This window comes from Sceloporus occidentalis, unplaced genomic scaffold, assembly GCF_023333645.1.
Source record: "Sceloporus occidentalis isolate IW3139 unplaced genomic scaffold, rSceOcc1.0.p SCAF_5, whole genome shotgun sequence".
In the NCBI taxonomy this organism is placed as follows: Eukaryota; Metazoa; Chordata; class Lepidosauria; order Squamata; family Phrynosomatidae; genus Sceloporus; species Sceloporus occidentalis.
Window position 1 is genome coordinate 161,586,453 of NW_028316985.1, and position 18,856 is coordinate 161,605,308.

Here is an 18,856-nt window from a genome sequence, read left to right on the forward strand (position 1 = left end):
TGAAACTCCCTCCCTAGACATGTTTGACTATTGCCTTTTCTGCTTTTCTTTGATTCAGGCCAGAAGCAACTTAGGTTGTGAATAAATTGGGCTAATATAACAACCAGGGTTCGATTCCCTCATGAGAATGGGCCAGGGAAACTCACTGGATGAACTTGAGCAAGTCACACACTCTCAGCCCCAGAAAACTCTGTGGTAGGATCATCTTAGGCTTGAAAATGGCTTGAAGGAACACAACAACAACAACAACAACAACAACCCCTTACCTTCAGTAGTCATTGACTGCATATGACAACTATACATTATAAAATGTTTAATAATGTTCCACAATTTGATCCACATTTGTATTATCTAACATCTTGGCCATAATCAAAAACAATATTAAATCAATAATTCCACACTCATTTAAGTGGATTGTGCCATGTCAGAGTGTGCCCTCCCTTTCCTCTCAAATGTTCAGGTGTGGCTGTCTAGCATTTTGATTTTAAGTGAGCAAAACATGAATATGGATGTTTAAAATCTATCCTCCTAAATATATAAAAACAAAAAAGCAATCAATAGGAAAAAGGAATATGCTTTAAACAACAAAGAGCAAATCAATAAAAAGACAATATAAATGAGGCGGAATTGCTTCAAAAATAATAGAAGTCACAAAACATTAGATTTTTAAGAGGCATCTTTTTTCCCTCCACATGTTCTTCCACAGAAAACGTCTGAGAGAAATGTTCTGTGTGTTGATGCTCATGGGTTGTTGTTTTTTAACTGGCACTAGTCCAACAGACACAAGTCTGAAGTCACTTTTCAAAGTCTTCCCACTCGTCGTCTTCTGCTGATTCACTGAACACCGATAGTCAGCAAAAATACTCTGACCTTGAACCTTCACTCTTGAAGGTCATCTGAGAATCCATACTTGACCTAGAACAAAGAAGCAGTCTTTCTGATTCCTCCGTATTCCTTCGAGCCCAGAGCTCTCCACCTGCCCCCACCGAACGTGGTTTAAGGGAAAGGGTTTCAAACTTGACATATGTCTCTTTCTCCAAGTCAGCTTCCCTGGTAGATTTGGGTTTCCTGTGAAGTGTTAAGACTTTATACAGTAAAAAAAAGATGAGGGGTAGAACAACTGCACAGGCGATGCCACTGGCCACCAGCAAAAGGGAAATCTGTGAATCCTCTTCTATCGACATCCCATCAGTAGAGAAAATGATGCATTGGTCTTTTGTAGGAGGAATCCCTTTGGGACAGACACAGGCCATGTACTGGGTACCCGGTTCCAAACCATCTATTGTGACTTTATTTTTTGTTGGATCTGTGCTCAGAGGCAGCATGTCTTTCTCCCCATACTTTGAGTACAGCACAGTCAGAGCAGGATTGCTTGTAGCGTTGACAGTTTTCCACATTAAGGTTACTCTTTCTTTCGTTTCAGGTATTACACGAAGGTTTTTCACTGCAAAGGTTTGCTCTCCTACCGTTGGTGTACTAAGTGATGGACCCCCATCTTTCTTATTAGCATCACCTGGCTGCTTTTTGCTTCCATTGGTAATTGCCTTAGAAGTCTTCTTTCCATCAGGCATGGTCTTGGGTTGCTTTTTGTCACTGGTCCTTTCAGTGGTAGACCTTTCAGTGGTAGCCAATGTTGTAGGGAAAGTGGTGGTTGTGGGCAATGCTGTAGAAGAAGAGGTGGTCACATTGAAATATTCTTGTTTAATATCTTCCTGCGTAGTGTTTTGCTGGTCTCCTCCAGTCTTTTTCCCATATTTTTGTGGAGACACTGTTGTGGTGACAACCCCAACAACAGTGACAGTAACATAAGCTTCTGACATTCCAGCCAGGTTTTTGGCCTTACACCTGTAGTCACCTGCATCCTTGTAGGAAATGCCTGTCAAGCTAAGGATGGACCATCTTACACCTTCTCCTGGACTTTCTTGAATCACTGGAAATAGAATGAAAGGCATGTAAGAATGGTAATCTCAGCACAAAGAAGCAGCCATCATACCATATTTGTCATGCATTTGAACAAACAGTTCAAACAAGATGTGTCTTTCTAAAAGGGCTCCAACATTTAGCCAATTGATAGCTTAGAGTAATCAATAACAAGAACACTATACCTCAGTTAGCAAAGTACATTTTTAGGTATTTTTAAAATTTAGTTTTTCTGTAATTAACTTACCCAGAAGAAATTAAATGGATATATTAAATATTCTTAATATTTAATATTTAAGAATAATTAATTTTTAATATTTTTATTTAAATACTAAGAATAGTAACAAAGTATCTGAACAATAGCAAGAAGAGCAATTATGGCCCAAAACACACTGCAGAAATAATCCCGTCTGAGATTGTTTTAACTGCCCTGACTCAGTGCTAGAGGATCCTGGGAACTGTAGTTTATTGTGGCATGATAGCAGTCTGTAAGAGAAGGCTAAATGTCTCACAAGACTACCATTCCTAGAATTCACTAGCATTGAGCCAGGGCAGTTAAAGCTGTCTCAAAGTGGGTTATTTCTGCAGTGTGTTTTGGACCAAAAAAACCCCCAAGAAAATGAGCAGTAAGGATAGATTGAAGAACATTACTTTTTTAACAGAAAACTTGGTACTAGAAACATAAATAACAGGAGAAGAATATGGAGAGATTGATACACTACAAAAGAAGAAAAGAAAAGCAGTTCAATATATGTCAGCAAACTAGAAAGAATCTGTCTTTATATCTATTCCATTACCACATTATCAATTTTGAATTATTTATTTATGAAACATGAATCTTGCAGTTCTTTCAAGACTGAATTGTACCTCCCTACATCTTTTCCTGTCCACCTCCATTTCAGCATGTGATATAGATTAGGCCAGTGATGGTGAACCTTTTAGAGACCGAGTGCCTAAACTGCAACCCAAAACCCACTTATTTATTGCAAAGTGCCATGTCCCTCTGGCTTTCTAGTAACAAACTATGGCAAACTCTGTGCTGGGGCGACGGCACATGTGCCCACAGAGAAGGCTCTGAGTGCCACCTCTGGCACACGTGCCATAGGTTTGCCATCACTGGATTAGGCTAAGAGGCAGTGATTGGCCCAAGGTTACCTAGAAATCCTTATGGATGAGTTGGAATATGGGCCTGAATCTTTCTAGCCCTAGGAATGAGAGATCAGTGTACTACCAGTACATTATAATTTTGTGTGTGTTAAATCCATACATTAATCCCATCTCATTTTCTTCAGAGTCAGGATACATGTAAATTTCACACATTTCCTTTTACATGCATTTTTGGGCTGAGTACAAAATTCACCAAACTATACATTTTATATGTTTAATCTGTCTACAAAATAAAAATGTAGCTCAAAATAGATTCTCTAATATACCTCTACCATCCTAATCTTAGGCCTTGTCTGCATGAGTCAAAAGGCTCATCTCCCCACCATTTGGTGTCTTGTTCAGATGAAGCATAACCCAAACCCCAGTTCTGAGGCAAATAATCCAGATGACATACAGAATGTTCAGCACCAGTAGGATAACACCTTTAAAACAAATTTTAAAATCTTACCACTTACCCTGGCAGGATACAGACCGCCCCTTTGGGGCAGCCTGCACCCGCCCCTTTCCCCGATGGATCGGGGCCTCAGCTGCCACAGCGGCAGTCCCAGAGGCCCCGATCCGCCACTTTTCCAGGCCATGGGGAAGCGGCAAAATGCCACTTCCCCACGGCCTGGAAAGGGGTGTCCTTGGTGCTTCATGCCCCAAGGACACCCCGACAGCAGCGGGGAAAGGGAGAAAGGGGCTGCTCAGCCCCTTTCTCTTTGTATCGCTGGTGCGGTCGTTTAAAGGCCGCACCAGCGATACACGCGGCCAAAGGAGCTCCCAAATGGAGCTCCTTCTGGCGCCGCTGAAAGGGCCCTACAGTGACACCATGATGTAATGGCTGCGCCACACCATTTGGACTCAATGTGGCCATTATGTCAAAATGGTGGTGCGTGTGTGAACAGGGAGCCGTCATTTTGTACGTACTCCTTATGTACTAGGGTTGCGGCTGTCTAAAAGAGATGCCCTCAGGCAACCCTAGTACGTACGGAGTACGTATGAAGTGGCCTGTCTGTACAGGGCCTCTGAATCTTTCAGGAAGATCTGGGGTCCTCCATTCCCATGCCTGGGCAGTTGTCTGCATGGGCATCCCACTGAGCTGCTCAGAATGTCAACTGTTGTTGCCAGTTGCTCACTGTGAGGTCAGAACAAGGTGTCCAGCCATATGATCATCACTGGGCACCTCATACTGACCTCAAATGCAAGTGACCCTTTGCAGTGGTGGACTTGCCAGGAAGTTCAGCAGAACACCCATGCAGACAGCTGCCCCAGTGCAGTAATGAAGGGGTAGAAAATGGCAGGAAGGACAGTTGCAGGCCCAGGATATTCCAAAATCCCCCCAGAATATCGTGGTCTGTGCAAACAGGATCTTAATCCACTAATGATCCAATAAATTGTTCTTTGTATTTGTGGTGCAGTGGTTTGAGCACTGGACTATGACTCTGTAGAACAGGCTTTGTATCCCAACTTGGATGTGAAACCCACTCTGTGATCTTGGGCAAGTCACACTTTCTCAGCCTCAAAGAATGGCAATGGCAAACCTCCTCTGAACAAATCTTGTCAAGGAAACCCTGTGATAAAGTCACCTTAGGGTTGTCATATGTTGGGAAGGCATACAACAATGCCAATAGTATATAAAGAGATCTTGTAGAACCTTTGATAACTAACTGAAAGTAAGAAGTTATCAGCATGAGCTTTTATGGACTTCAGTCTATTTCCTCAGATTAATTAAGGGGAGTGGAAACTAGCAACAGACATATATATGCCATTGGTATGTGAGAATGTCAATTCAAATTCAAAATCCTTTGTATATGGAAATGAAATAGTAAGTCCAGTTTTAACAATGGTTGTTAGTGGACAAAGACTTTGGGAACTTGCTAATGTGTATTGAAATGAAAAGACAAGACCAGTTTGGCTTTGGAAACTAGCCTGTAGGTGGGGAGAATAGATGAGTGTAGGACACCCCGCCCCCCAAGGATGGGGTCAGATAGCGTTGAAATGTGTGTAGTGAGCCAGAAAGCCATTATCCCTGTTCAATCCATTGCTGAGGGATGGTAGTTTATGCATGAATTTCAGTTGTGCTGTTTCTCTTTCCAATCTACCTTTGTAGAAAGGTACCTTTGTAGAAAGGTAGATTGGAAAGAGAAACAGCAGAATTGGAATTCATCCATAAACTACACTCCCTCAGTTTGCATTCAGCAATGACAAAATTGAGATATTGCCTGTCACAAAACAGAAAAATCAACATGGTCTACTGGTTACAGTGCTGGACTTAGACCGGGATTAACAAAGGATGGGTAGTGTCTTAAGATGAAACATGAGCTCTTGAGAATAAATAAATATAAATAAATACCTGTATAGTTCACTGGGAGGTTGTCTGACCTAATCCAGGTGAGTTGTGGGGTAGGGTAGCCTGTTGCATCACAGCGTAGGAGAACATTGCTTCCCAGGGGCGAGGTGATTTTTGTGGCTGAAGTCATTACTGATGGTTTCAAACACTGTTCCAGCTCTGCTCTTTGAAACAAGATCCCAGCCAGGCTCTCAGGCCCAGTACAAGCTACGAAGGGGTCCAGAAGTACAACAGAGGTGTCCACAATTTTGGAAAATTCAATAAGCTTTGAAATTCGACAGTCGCAGTACCACGGGTTGTCCTGCAAACCTTCAAACAGGAAAACAGTAAACTGATAGTCTTGCCGACAATGCAATTCTGCAATTAGATTAGGATAGCAGAATAGCTTGCCCTTACATATTTCAGCATCCACAGTCATCTCCAAGATGCAGAAGGAGCTTTGGCAGAATATCTAGCATTTTTGCCAAGCAATAATTATATTGCTATAATCTTTTTCCCAACAGGCTTGTGATTTATATTTACTAGCAGCCAACTGCCTTCTGCTCTTATTTTATGACTATGATAACAGTGAGGAATTTAGATTTAAACTTCTACAAATATCTCATTTGTAACATACATAACTTTTTAGGACAGCATGGAAAAATAACTTTTACAATCTATGATTTTTATTATGTTTGTGTATGTGCCTTCAAGTTGCCTATCGACTTATGACAACCCCATGAACTTCATAGGGTTTTCTCAGAAATACTCACAAGTGGTCTTGCCAGTTCCTTCCTCTGAAATATAGCCTCCAACACCTGGACTTCATTGGTAGTCTCCCATCTAAGTACTAACCAGGGCTGACCCTGCATAGCTTCCAAGATCAGATGGGACCTGGTGCCTTTAGGTATTTATGCTCTGTAAACTGCTGTTTAATTGAGACATTTGAATGATTAAGACATTTGAATGATTAAAACAGAGAATATAAAAAGTTTTCCCAATTTTTCATGTTTTCATTTTGATTCTGTAAATAAATAAAATGACTTTTTAAGAGCTTGATGCAATGTCTTTTCCTGCCTGTGTCAATGATGATAATGACACTTGATTTAAGATGGGGCAGCAAATCAGTTCAGCCTAATTTCAAAAGTCCTCTGCAAGCAAATCACTTCAGGTTTCTACAGAGCTTGGAAAAGTTACTTTAATGCACCAATGTCTTTAATAGTTTGAGTGCTGGACCATGACTCTGGGGAGCAGAGTTTGAATCCCTGCTCAGCTATGGAAACCCACTGGATAAGCTTGGGCAAGTCACACTTTCTCAGCCTCAGAGGAAGTGAAAGCTAAAGCCCCTCTGAACAAATCTTGCCAAGAAAGCCCAATTATAAATTCACCTTTGGGTCACTATATGTTGGAAATGACTTCTATGTCTAATAAAGGTTGACTGACTGACTGACTAACTTGAAGGCACACAACAACAAAATGTGTTACAACATGGGGGGAGGGATTTGTTGCAAAAGGCGTATTTTTTATGTGATCAAATGTACAAGTAGATAGAATCAATCAAGGAAGCTACAGCCCTGAATCTGCAGGATCTGAGCAGGACTTCTGATAACAGGGTGACTTGGAGGTCTCCCATTCATATAATCTCTATAAGGCCAAGTCAATTGGGCACGACCAGTTAAGAACAAACATGTGAAACCAAATTATTGTTGAGAAGAAACTTAATAGTAAATCAAGATTAACAGCAATGGCTTGTGAGATGACAGGATAAGAGAAAAATCAGGCCCTGGGAGAAATTGGCAATATAGAGGTTTTGTAGAGCATCTGGGTAAAGTTCTCAAAAGTTTTGTTGTTATCTGATGCTTAAGAAACAGCACCCTCTAGCGAAATTTTATTTGTACTAACTAGGCCATATGTGAAAAGGACAAGACACACACTCATGGTGCATCTATACTGTAGAAATAATGCAGCTTGACACCAGTTTCAGTGGGATTCTGGGGTTTGTAGTTTCTCAAGGTCTTTAACCTTCTCAGCCAAAGAAGCACAAACACTTCTCTGCCAAAAGGGCACCAGGAGAGGAATGAATATGCATGAGGGAACACCAAGGTTTACATCTATATATAACAAACCTTAAAGAGATAGGGTGGGTGAAGAAGGACAGCACCATGAGGACTCAGCTTTATTCATGGAAATAACATTGACTTTTGCAGGTGAAGGAATGGAAAACCAGGTAAAGGATATTGAACTGAGTATCCTGAAAAGGGTGTGGCTGGCAGCTTACTGGGTGGTGTGATGGAGCCCTGAATAGACATGCACCACACTGCAAGCTGTTGTTGCATATCTAACATTTCACAGATGAAAACTGGGAGACGTGGTCAAACAACATTAGAGGTGGTCAAGTTGGCACACGTTATTAAGATAGACTGCAGCAATCAACTTTTGCCTAGGATTTTTAGGAAGGCCAAGATTCTATCCCCTCTTTTCCTCTCCCCTCTGCAATTGAGCACAAACTACTTTTGTCTTCTGAACACATTTTATAGCAACTGAAGTAAGCTGAGGCCAAAAGGAGAATATGGGAGGCAGAGGAGAAAGAAACTATGACATTGTAAAAACAGCCCCCAAAATGGGGCAATAGAGGATTTATTGGGGACCATTCCTGCCAGATCCAGACATCTGGAGGATAGGTTATTTAAATACATGTATTTAAATTCTAAAGTCAATTGCTTTATGTCGATTCTCTTCCTCACACATACCCATTGTGAGCAGTGATTGGAACCATGAACTGGGGCTTGAGAGATTGAGTTCTAGTTCCCAACGAGCCATAAAAGTCTCTGGGTGATCATCCTGAGCCACTCAGTTATTCTCAGCCTGACCTACCTTGCAGCATTGTTGCAAGAATAAAATGGGAATGAAGAGAAGCCACATATGCAGCCTTGAGTTCACTGGGGGGAAAGCGGGATAGAAATGTAACTAATACTAAGTAAGTAAATACATTCATCTCTGAAACGTGTGCCAGCTCAGGTCCAGTAAGCTTCTTAATGGTACCATGTGAGTGTAAGACACGTCTACAGAGGGGTCCTTGTCAGGGCTTAGATGTATCAAATTAGCATATCGATGGCACAAGGATTCCCACCTATCAACATGGCAAACTACAGGAATCACTGGATTAGCATGGTTACTGCCATCCACCCAGGGGAGTGCTGGCTAAAACCATCCTAACCACATTTTAAAATGCTGCTGCTCACACCCTTATGTAGTTTTTAAATCCCCAGAGTGTGAAAAAACTACTTCATGGGGCTAAAAGTTCCAGAATTCTCCAATAGAGTAATGGGGGCTGTAGTCCAAAAACAGCCATTTTTCCAAGCACTTGAAAGTTTAAAAATAAGGGTGTGTGCAGCAAAAATGTAAATGTAAGCACCCTTCAATTGCCCAGGGGTGGCCTTGCTAGCATAGTAAAACAAAACAAAACAAATGCAATTTTAAGTGTTTTCTGGCTTACCTAATATAACCCTCTGGGTTACAGATTCAATGTTTCTGTTTGGTGCTGTTTCTGAAAAAGGAAGCCAGATGTCCATGAGGTCTGATGGCAAGGAAGTTAGCTTATTGCTAGAAACATCCAGGTAAGTGAGATTCCTCAAGTATTTGCCAGCTTCAGCTGGAATACTGGTCACTTTGTTGTTGTGCAAATCAAGAGTTCGAAGGTTTGGCATCTCAGACAAAGATTCCCAGGGGAAATTCGAAAGCAAATTCCCATCCAGACGCAACTCATGTAGCTGCTTTAAATTATAAAAGCTGCTGGCATCAATGGTTGCTAGAGAGTTGTAGGTCAGCCACAGATATTTCAGATCCACCAAGTAGTAAAAGGCTTCTGTTGGAATCTTCCGTATGACAGTCTTTTCTATCCGAAGTTTGACAGTGTCCACTGGAACATTTACAGGGATCTCAAACATGTCAGGATCATTACACAGCACAGACCTAACCACAAGGAAAAAGAAGTACCTGATGATAAAGAGTTTTTTTGGGGGGGAAGGGGATATAATATATACCAAAATATTGACCAATTTTACTAGTTTCAAAATTGTGAATCTCAAAAGAGTCAGGTTGCCTAGGAAAGCAGTATTTTGGCCTACACACTGCATTTGATCAGCAAAATCCTGTACAATGGGCTCTTGGTGTTCCCTGGGGTTTGATTCCAGGAAACCCTCATGGATATCAAAATCTGGGGATACTTAAGCCCCATTAAATACAGTGGCATAGTAAAATGGTGTCCCTTATATAAAATGGCATCATCAAAGTTTGTTTTTTGGAATTTATATATTTTTTAAATATTTTCAAACCGTGGATGATTGGACCCACTGAACAGCCAATGTGATGTAGTGTTTTGGACTATGACTCTGGAGGCCAGCGTTGAAATCCACAATTGGCCATGGAACCCCACTGGGTGAACTTGGGAAAGTCACACTCTCTCAACCTCAGAGAATGGCAAAGGCAAACCACCCTGAAGAAACTTTCCAAGAAAACCTGTTAGGATCGCCTTAGGGTCACCATAAATGGGAAGCGACTTGAAAGCACAACAACAACAATAATGAATGTTCTTAAGTATGACAGTGACTGTGTATAACCTAGATAAAAAGAAATACAGTATAATTCACACAGCACATAGTTAAAATGATAGAATTTGCTACCACAAGCTGTAGTAATGGCTGCCAACTTGGAGAGCATTAAATGGGGATTAGACAAATTCATGGAGGATAAACCATCAGTGGCTACTGGTCCTGATGGCTATATATCTTCTACAGTATTGGAGGCACTGTGCCTCCCTTCAGCTTTGCTGAGGAACACAAGTAGGTGAGTACTGTTGCACTTGTGACTTGCTTGAGGACAGCTCCATAAGTATCGGTTGACAATTGTGGAGACAGGCCTTGGGCATGAGCCAGCACAGGTTTTCTTATGCTCTTTGCCTCTTCTATGGTATCGTACCAGTTCAGGATTACCAAGAGTACAATCTGAGATGAAGTATCCTCAGGAGATAAGGTAACTACAGGGTTGCCTGGTCTCAGCACCTACTCCTGAGTCTTCAATTTTGGTGGGTCGCCTCCTGGGGAGAGATGAAGGTGCAGATTTACCCATTTTGGATGGCTAAGCATCAGGCAAGAAGAAAAGGGTATGTTCAGATATCCAGTTCATCTAGTTCAGCAAAAGTATGCCACAATTTGAAGGATTTATTGATAGTTCTGGCAATTTGCAAAGACTCTTCAGGGGATCTATATGGATTTGCTTTACTTTGTTAGTTTCATCCTTCCTTTCCTGCCATTGCAGTGCCAGGGATCTCCCTCTGCTCTGCTTTGTATCCATCTTCTGGTTAGATTAAGTAGATTATCTTAAATATGAATTAATGAGAAGGAATAATATCCTCATTTTAAACAGGAAAACATTTGAATGACAAGCTGGTAGCTACTGTGGTTAGTACTTAATGCATAATGCTTAATGACTTTACAGGGGCTGTCCCTAGGGAAATTTGCTGCCACAGATTCTCCCTTTTGCAGGTTTTTAAACAAAGGCTGATGGCCATCTGTTGAGGGTGCTTTGATAGTGTATTCCTGCATCACAGAGGGTTGGACTAGATGGTCATTGTGGTCTCTTCCAACTCTATGATTCTATGATCTCAAGTTTTGGCACGGAAACTTCAGAGCCTGAGAGGATCCTGGCCTCAGCACTAAAGCAGATGTAAAGATATACCTGGACATACTTTAGGAGAACGTCTGAGACTACTATGAAAAACTCTGGTTATCAAAAGGGGAAAAGGTGGTATTTTAAGATGGAAAAATGTACATCCATAATTATAAAACTAAGGTTGCAGTTACAGTGGAAAAGACAGGAAAAATACACTTCTGTCTTACAGATGGGCACCCCCCCTCATTGTATTGTTTTAAAATAAGGCGTCTGTTTTCACAGGCACAGGGAGCTTGAAAGGATCAAGAGCAAGATAATCCAGCCTCTTGCCCAAAGACAGTAACATCTGTTTGTCAGTCCTCTCAATGAAACCTTAATCATGAGGAATTACTTTGTGCCAGTAATGCACCTAAAGAAACAGAAAGAAAGACTTGGATCCAATTTATTGTACAGAATAAAAACAAACTCCTGTGTATCAGCCCCCATGTCTTTCCCCTGCCTCCGAAGTTAAGGAATAAAATACACTTTAAAAGTTAAGTATTTATTACTCTTTACATATTCCCTTGCTATATATGTGTAGGAACTGTGGATTTGCATTCTAAAAGTCTGCTTTTCATCTTAGAGGTTGAATGAGCAAAAAATACCAGAGGAATAAAACATTCTTCCACACAATGAACTGGATTGCAATTATACTGAAGTAACTATAGGTCAAGAGAGACAGTGTGGCACATTGGTGTGAGCACTGGCCTAGACCCTGGAGACCAGGGTTCGAATCCCCACTCGGCTATAGAAACCCACTGGGTGACCTTGAGTATGTACACTCTCTTAGCTGTGTTATCCACATGCAACTACCTTTGCACTTTGAAATGAGTGTGCAGCAACTGAGGTAAGCTGAGGACAAGGGGGGAAGTGGGAGGAGGAAAAAGAAACATTTTAAAAGTGTCTGAAGTTGGAGGACAAAGGATTAACTGGGACTGTGCCTGCCAAACTGGGTCAGTTGGTGGATGCTTGAGAGCTTTACTAGATAAAAAAAGAACCTCACAAGATATTAAGTCCTAACCTTCTGCATAGCATGCTTCTTTCCTACATATAGGAATTCCTTGCTTGTCCACACACCAATACAGCACAGTTTAACGATATGATCTGTTTCACCAGGAGTTTGAAATAGTATTGTCCCAGCATAGGTTAGGCATCTCTTGTTTTGTGTGAAGCAGGCCTACCATAGACCTCAAGGGCCACCAAGTCTACCATTTAACACAACTGAATGGAGTTGTATTTATCAGTTGAGTTTTGAGAGAGAATTAGAGAGGAGAGGAGCTGGGCTTGCTAGGAATAGGAACTGGGCCCTTTACATCTGATGATGATGATGATGATGATGATGATGATGATGATGATGATCCCCCTTCCTTCCTCCCAAAAGGTCGCTTAAAGTTTAAAAGAGCAATACAGTCTGAGGTAGTATTGTCCCAGCATAGGTTAAGCATCTCCTTTTTTGTGTCAAGCAGGCCTACCATTGAATTATAGGGTCTCAAGAGACCTCCGGGGCCATCAAGTCTACAATCTACCAGAAGCAAGTCCTAAGGAAGGGGCTGTACTTATCGGTTGAGTTTGGAGAGACAATTGGAGAAGAGAGGAGATGAGCTTGCTAGGAATACTAATTGGGCCCTTTTCACCTTGAGATGATGATGATGATGATGATGATGATGATGATGATGATGATGATGATGGATTGTGTTTCAATTTAAATTATAGTCAGGATTTCTAAAATCACATGTATGCATATAGATTGTAATATACAGGTTTTGTGGAAATGAGCATTGTTCCTTTTAATGATTTATTTCTCCATGTTTATTGATGTACATGAGCTTACTCTGGGCCTGTAATGTCTGTGAAATGAATTGCATTTTGAGCAACAACTGCTCATTAATCTTCCAACACCCTTTCAGATGTTGGAGATCAAAGTTATCTGTCTTTAAGGTTAGAATGACTGAGCCAACATGGTGTAGTGGTCTGCGCATTAGACTGGGACTCTGGAGAACAGGGTTCAAATCCCCACTTGGCCATGGAAACCCACTAGGTGAATCACACTGTAAGGCTCAGAAGAAGGCAAAAGAAAACATCTTCTGAACAAATACTGCCAGGAAAACCCTGTGATAAGTTCACTTTAAGGTCACTGTAAGTCAGAAACAATTTGAAGACACACAATAACAAAGATACTAATAAATATACAAAGACTAAATTGCATGGACCTTGAGCTACTTTGGAGATTCCAGTAGAAAAGCAAAGCTATCTATAACTTTGACTGAAGAACAATACACTCCTTCTAACTGGGATAGTCATCCTCTTCCACTCAGTGCACATTTAGGATGATGCGCATGGAGGGAGGGGATACCCATCTAGCCAGCCAGTTGAATTAATCCAGGCAATCAATGGGGAGACAGATGTTGCAGACAGATCACCGTCATGGAGAGCCAGTGTGCTGTAGCAGTTTGAGTGTTGGACTAGGACTCTGGGAGACCAGGGTTCAAATCCCTTCTCAACCATAGAATCCCATTGGGTGCAACTCCCTTCTGAACAAATCTTGTCAGCAATACCATGTGACAGGGTCACCATAAGTCAGAAATGACTTGAAGGCAAACAACAGCAGTTTCATTAATGTTATGGTCATTTCCAACACCTCAGGTGAACCTATCATGGGGTTTTCTTGGCAAGTTTCTTCAGTGGGGGTTTGCCATGGCCATCCTCTGAGGATAAGAGAGTGTGACTTGCTCAAGGTCACTCAGTTGGTTTACATGATACAGCTAAGATTCAAACCCTGGTTTCCAGAGTCTTAGTCTAATGCTCAAACTGCTATACCACATTGGCCCTTTCTATGGCAGGTTACACACCGCCATTTAGTACGTAATGAATACGTACTAGGGTTAGGAAGGGGCGGTGCTTCCGCACCCCCCTACCCCTAGTATGTATTCTGTACGTACAATATGGCGGCGGCCGTTCCACACGGCCGCCGCCATATTTATGTATCGGACGCTGTGCGTCCGCACGTGTCGCGGCATCTATGATGTCGTGAGTGCGCCCCTGGTGCCTCGCGATGTCATAGAGGCGCCGCTTAAAGAAGCTCCATTTTGGAGCTTCTTTTTCGGTCCGTGCAGGAGCCGCGCAGTGTGGCTGCTGCAGCTCCCGCATGGAGCAAGTGGCGGCGGCAGCAGACCGCCGCAAAGTGGCGGTCTGTAACCCGCCCATGTTATCTCTACAAGATCATAATAGGATCATTTCAGACCTAATGGGGAGAACTGAAGCCTTATCAATAGGTCTCTGTGAGCATCAGAGATACTCAAAACTCTATGACAAAGAAAGTGACTCTCTCCAAGATATTTAGTATCAAAATATCTGAAATGCCTTAAGCTTTATTTTCCAAGGGAAATATTTTTAAAACATTTGTATCAAACTGAGTTGAATTAGCATTTCATTTCCTTCTCCCAGCCACTGCAGATAGAAAAAAGACAGAGATCTACAGAACAATCCTAACCATGTCTTCTCAAAAACAAGTCTCACTGAGTTCAATGATGCTTATTCTCAGCTATGAGTCTTGACAATAATGTGGGGAGGAAGGTGTTGATACAATCTGGAAAACAATGCCATATTTCTGAAGAACAGGGACAAAGTTTATTGAATTAAAAACCTGAAACAATTATTTAAGGTGAAGTAGACTGTATAACAGCATAATAAATGGGATAAAGTCTTAAAAGGTAGTATTTTTTTCATGTTCAAGTCATTTCCTCTTCCTGGGGAGTAGGGACAGATATTCTTAAATCATCTTCTGGCTATTTAATAGGGCAGATTGAGCCTTTTCCCCGCATTCTCTCCCATCTCTCTGGTAACTATCCGCACTCTATACCTCCTTCTTCTGGCCTTCGTTGTGCATGTGTTTTTATGTGTACATATACCTTCAAGATGCCTGTCAGCATAGCGACCCCATGAATTTCACAGGGTTTTCTTAAGCAAGGAATACTGAGAGGTGGTTTTGCCAGTTCCTTCCCCAATATAATATCCATTAAATAGTAAAAATGTGCTGAACAAATGTATCAATTACCCTCACAGCCTAAAATAGGCCCAATTTTTTTTTTAGTAACACAATAAGCATGCTATAATAGGTCAGAATGCATAACAGATCTTCCTCTTGACTTTATACAAATGGAGAAATTGGACAACCAATCTAGCCCCATCAGAGTTCATGGAAAAGGTAAAAAACAAACAAAGAGACAAAAAATGTTAGGCCTTGGTAGAGCTCTAATGATTAGACCTGCCATATTTACATGGACTATGGAGGCACAAAACATACTGCATCCATAGACCTCAGTTGCCTGATCCAGACAAAACCAAAAGGCTCAGATATTCTCCTCTCGACTCAGACCCTTTCACACTACACAGTTATACAGTGATTATACAGTTATACAATGTTTCTACTGTCATATTTGCATCCTGTGAAGTCTCAGGATTTGCACTTTAGGTACTCAATAGAGTTCTCTGGCACCAGATCAAGTTTGATCTTGGAAGCTAAGCAGGCTGAGGTCTCCTTAGTACTTGAAAGGGGAATGGGAATTGCTGTAGACTGTAATAATAGGAAGGCAATGAGAAGCCACCTCTGAATACTAATTGCCTAAGTAAACCTATGGAATTCTTGGGGTCACCATAAGTTGATATGCAACTTGAACACAACATACTTCACTTTTCAACTGCAAAACACAGTATTCCATGGAGTGGAACCATGCCATTTAAAGTGGAACCGTCTAATTAAAAAGATTGTATGTACAGCGCTGTGTAAATTTACAGCGCTTTATAAATAAAGGTTAATAATAATAATAATGGAATCATAATGCTATATGCGATGTGTGAAAAGGCCCCTTTTATCTAGACTTGGTTTTTCAGTCAGATAATTGCTTGGAAAGGAACAGGACTGATGGCTCATACAGAATTCTGAATAGAGGGAACCTAACTCTCTGGGACACCAGCCCATAGGGAGCCAAAATGGCAGCTCACAAGCACATGTACATGTATCTGCAATCCAAAGGGAATCGTAATTTTTTTCCTCCAGAGGAAGAAATTAGATTTGAAGAGCGAAGCTGATGGGATCAAGCCAACTACTACCTCAAAACAGCCCAGTAAGAACTAAGCATGCTCACTGAACACAGACTGGTGATGCACTGTTGCAGGAGTGGGGTTGCTTAGAGAACAGGTGAAAGAAACTGATTTAGAGTATCCTATTAAAACACATGGTGAGCTGACTGACTGGAACTCTAGTTACAAGCAATCCACACTGTCTTTTCTTGATGTCTTATTATACTTCCCTGCTGAATGATTTAATGTAAATATGTGGCACTGGCAACACCTTATTAAATGCCTTTCAAAAGCTCTTTCCAAAATGTGTGTGTGCGTGCGCACGTTCAAGTTGCCTGTTGATTTATGGCAATCCCATGAATTTTATCGGGTTTTCTCATGCAATGAATCTTCGGAGGTGGTTCCTTCCTCTGAAATAGAGCCTAACAGCATTTGTTGGCGGTTTCCCTTCCAGGCACCTGGGCTGAATTGTATGAAAATCCCTTGAATATGTCTGCAAGGAAGTCTCTAGCTTCAATCTACTAATTGCTGCACACAATCCAATTAGACCAGATTTTATGGCCACCTATCCTGTCTGTTCATGTACTTCACTATACGAGTGTTGCAAAATTTTCAAACTTTTCCTCTTATATTGTAATGCACTACAAGAATTGCTACCTATGCAAAATACCGTCAACCCCCCCCCCCCCAAAAAAATGTTGCCACTGGAGATTATTTTAAACCCTATTAGCTGCTTTTCTGTGCGATTGTGATTTCTGAAAGAAAATATAAACCTACCTTGTTCCAGTGCCGTCACTCCTGCCATGATAAATGCAAGTGCATTGAGAAGGGCAAAAACTCTCCACTTCTTCAAAAAAACACATCACGATGCATATGGCAGCAATGAGATACATGACTTCCTTGCAAGACAACTGATATATCCAAAATCTAAGACCTTTTATTCCCAGGCACTCACTCTGTGTGGTATGGTTGTGAATGTAGGCATCCATTTAGTAAGAGCAGATTACCCTGGATTAGCTGAGATCTCCAGTTACTTAACCTTCAAATGTATTCTGCAAAGGATCAGTTGAAACTATTTGTTCTTTATTGTGTCAAAGGAAGAATGCATTACCTTTAAAATGCATCCATCCTGAAGCACAACTGCTTGAACAGAAAATTAAATACTAAAAGAAAATAAATACCTACCACCAAGTGCATTTTCCAGTTAAAACTAGACAATGTGAGTAAAACACTTTAGCATTTAATAATAAAAAAAACTCTTTTACAGCTTGAGCATTGCAAAGGACACATTTTATGCAGCAAAAAATCAGTATTAGCAGTACAATAGCTTGGATCAAAGAATGTTTTTCTGCCTTACTCAAAAAGTCAATATTTTAAAAACCTCAGATAACAGTTGGATAAAACTACCTTACAGATTCAGAAATAAACACACAAAACTTAAACAGACTGGTCTTTAATTAAATATTGTTATAATTAGCAGCAGATGGTACCAATAATCAACAGAGAGCAATAATCTTGACAAGTGCCCCCTATTAATTGGAAACTTAAACTGTTTATCCTTTGCTCTTTCTTTAAAAACTGTCAAATAGTTGGCTTTTAGCACAGACTGTTTTTCAGAAGTAATTATTTTGTCTCATAGGATTATTTCCAGTTAAAGCTAATAAGAATTATTCCGAAACAAACAAACAAAAATTAAATCACACCTTTTGTGTATGTGTGTGTGTCCATGAATGTAATTTCTTATAGGGAACAAGATAAGAATGAACATTATGAACATTTTTTTAAAAATGTAACATATCTTACTATCTTATGGGTTGTGTTGGGTTTTTTTTTTCCTCCTTTTTGCTTTTCCTGAATCTTTATTCCTTCACTCAAGAAACACATGACTCATAACCAATGAAAAGAACACAAATGCAAACTGTTCAACAGCGCTCATTGCCAAAGTCTTTTGTTTTATTATGGACACTAATGGCACAATCAGGGGTACAATAAGGGCTGGCTTTTAAAGATGAAATTCATTGGCATGCAACCCAGAGGACCCCCAAAGAAGCAGCAGAGACCATAAGACATGTGGACAGTGCCAAACAGGATCAGCATTAGCAACTGGGCCATCATAACCATATGGAAACACAGCAGGGCTGATACTGGAGAGCCCAGTAGCTTCTCATTCGTATTATTTCCCAAAGCATTTTATAATCAGGGAAAGATGGATGTTGCTACGGCCTTCAAGTCATTTCTGATTTATAATTACCTTAAGGTAAATTTAGCACAGAGTTTTATTGGCAAGATTTGTTCAGAAGGGGTTTGCCATTGCCTTCCTCTATGGCTGAATGAGTGTGACATGCCCAAGGTCACCCTGTGGGTTTTCATGGCTGAGCAGGGATTCCAGCCCTGGCCTCCAGAGCTGTTGTCCAACACTCCAACCACTACACCACATTAGTAGCTGTGCCCATTTGGTTATTTTTACCTTTAAATGTATTTTCTGTTTATACTACAAATTGGCACCTATTCCCAAGGAAATCTGCTCAGCTTCTGGCCAGCAGAAGCAAACTCCATTTTATTCCTATATTCGCAATAGTGCTGTGATTTGAGTTTAAAACAGGAGAGTGCATATACATAAAGTATTTTTTATCATTGGTGGTAAAATAGTGTGAGTTTTTGCTCTAGCAT

General features: G+C 40.9%; 1 protein-coding gene across 1 annotated transcript; it reads right to left on the reverse strand.

Annotated features, from left to right (window-relative positions):
- Positions 1 to 280: 280 nt before the first annotated feature.
- LRIT3 (leucine rich repeat, Ig-like and transmembrane domains 3) lies at positions 281 to 17,117 on the reverse strand. The gene is made up of 4 exons (XM_089527073.1): positions 16,964 to 17,117; positions 8,895 to 9,370; positions 5,423 to 5,728; positions 281 to 1,930 (listed from the first exon to the last, which is right to left on the reverse strand). Exons 1-4 carry the CDS (start codon positions 17,077 to 17,079, stop codon positions 852 to 854), a joined length of 1,977 nt encoding a protein of 658 aa, XP_089383199.1. The 5' UTR covers positions 17,080 to 17,117; the 3' UTR covers positions 281 to 851.
- Positions 17,118 to 18,856: the final 1,739 nt, after the last annotated feature.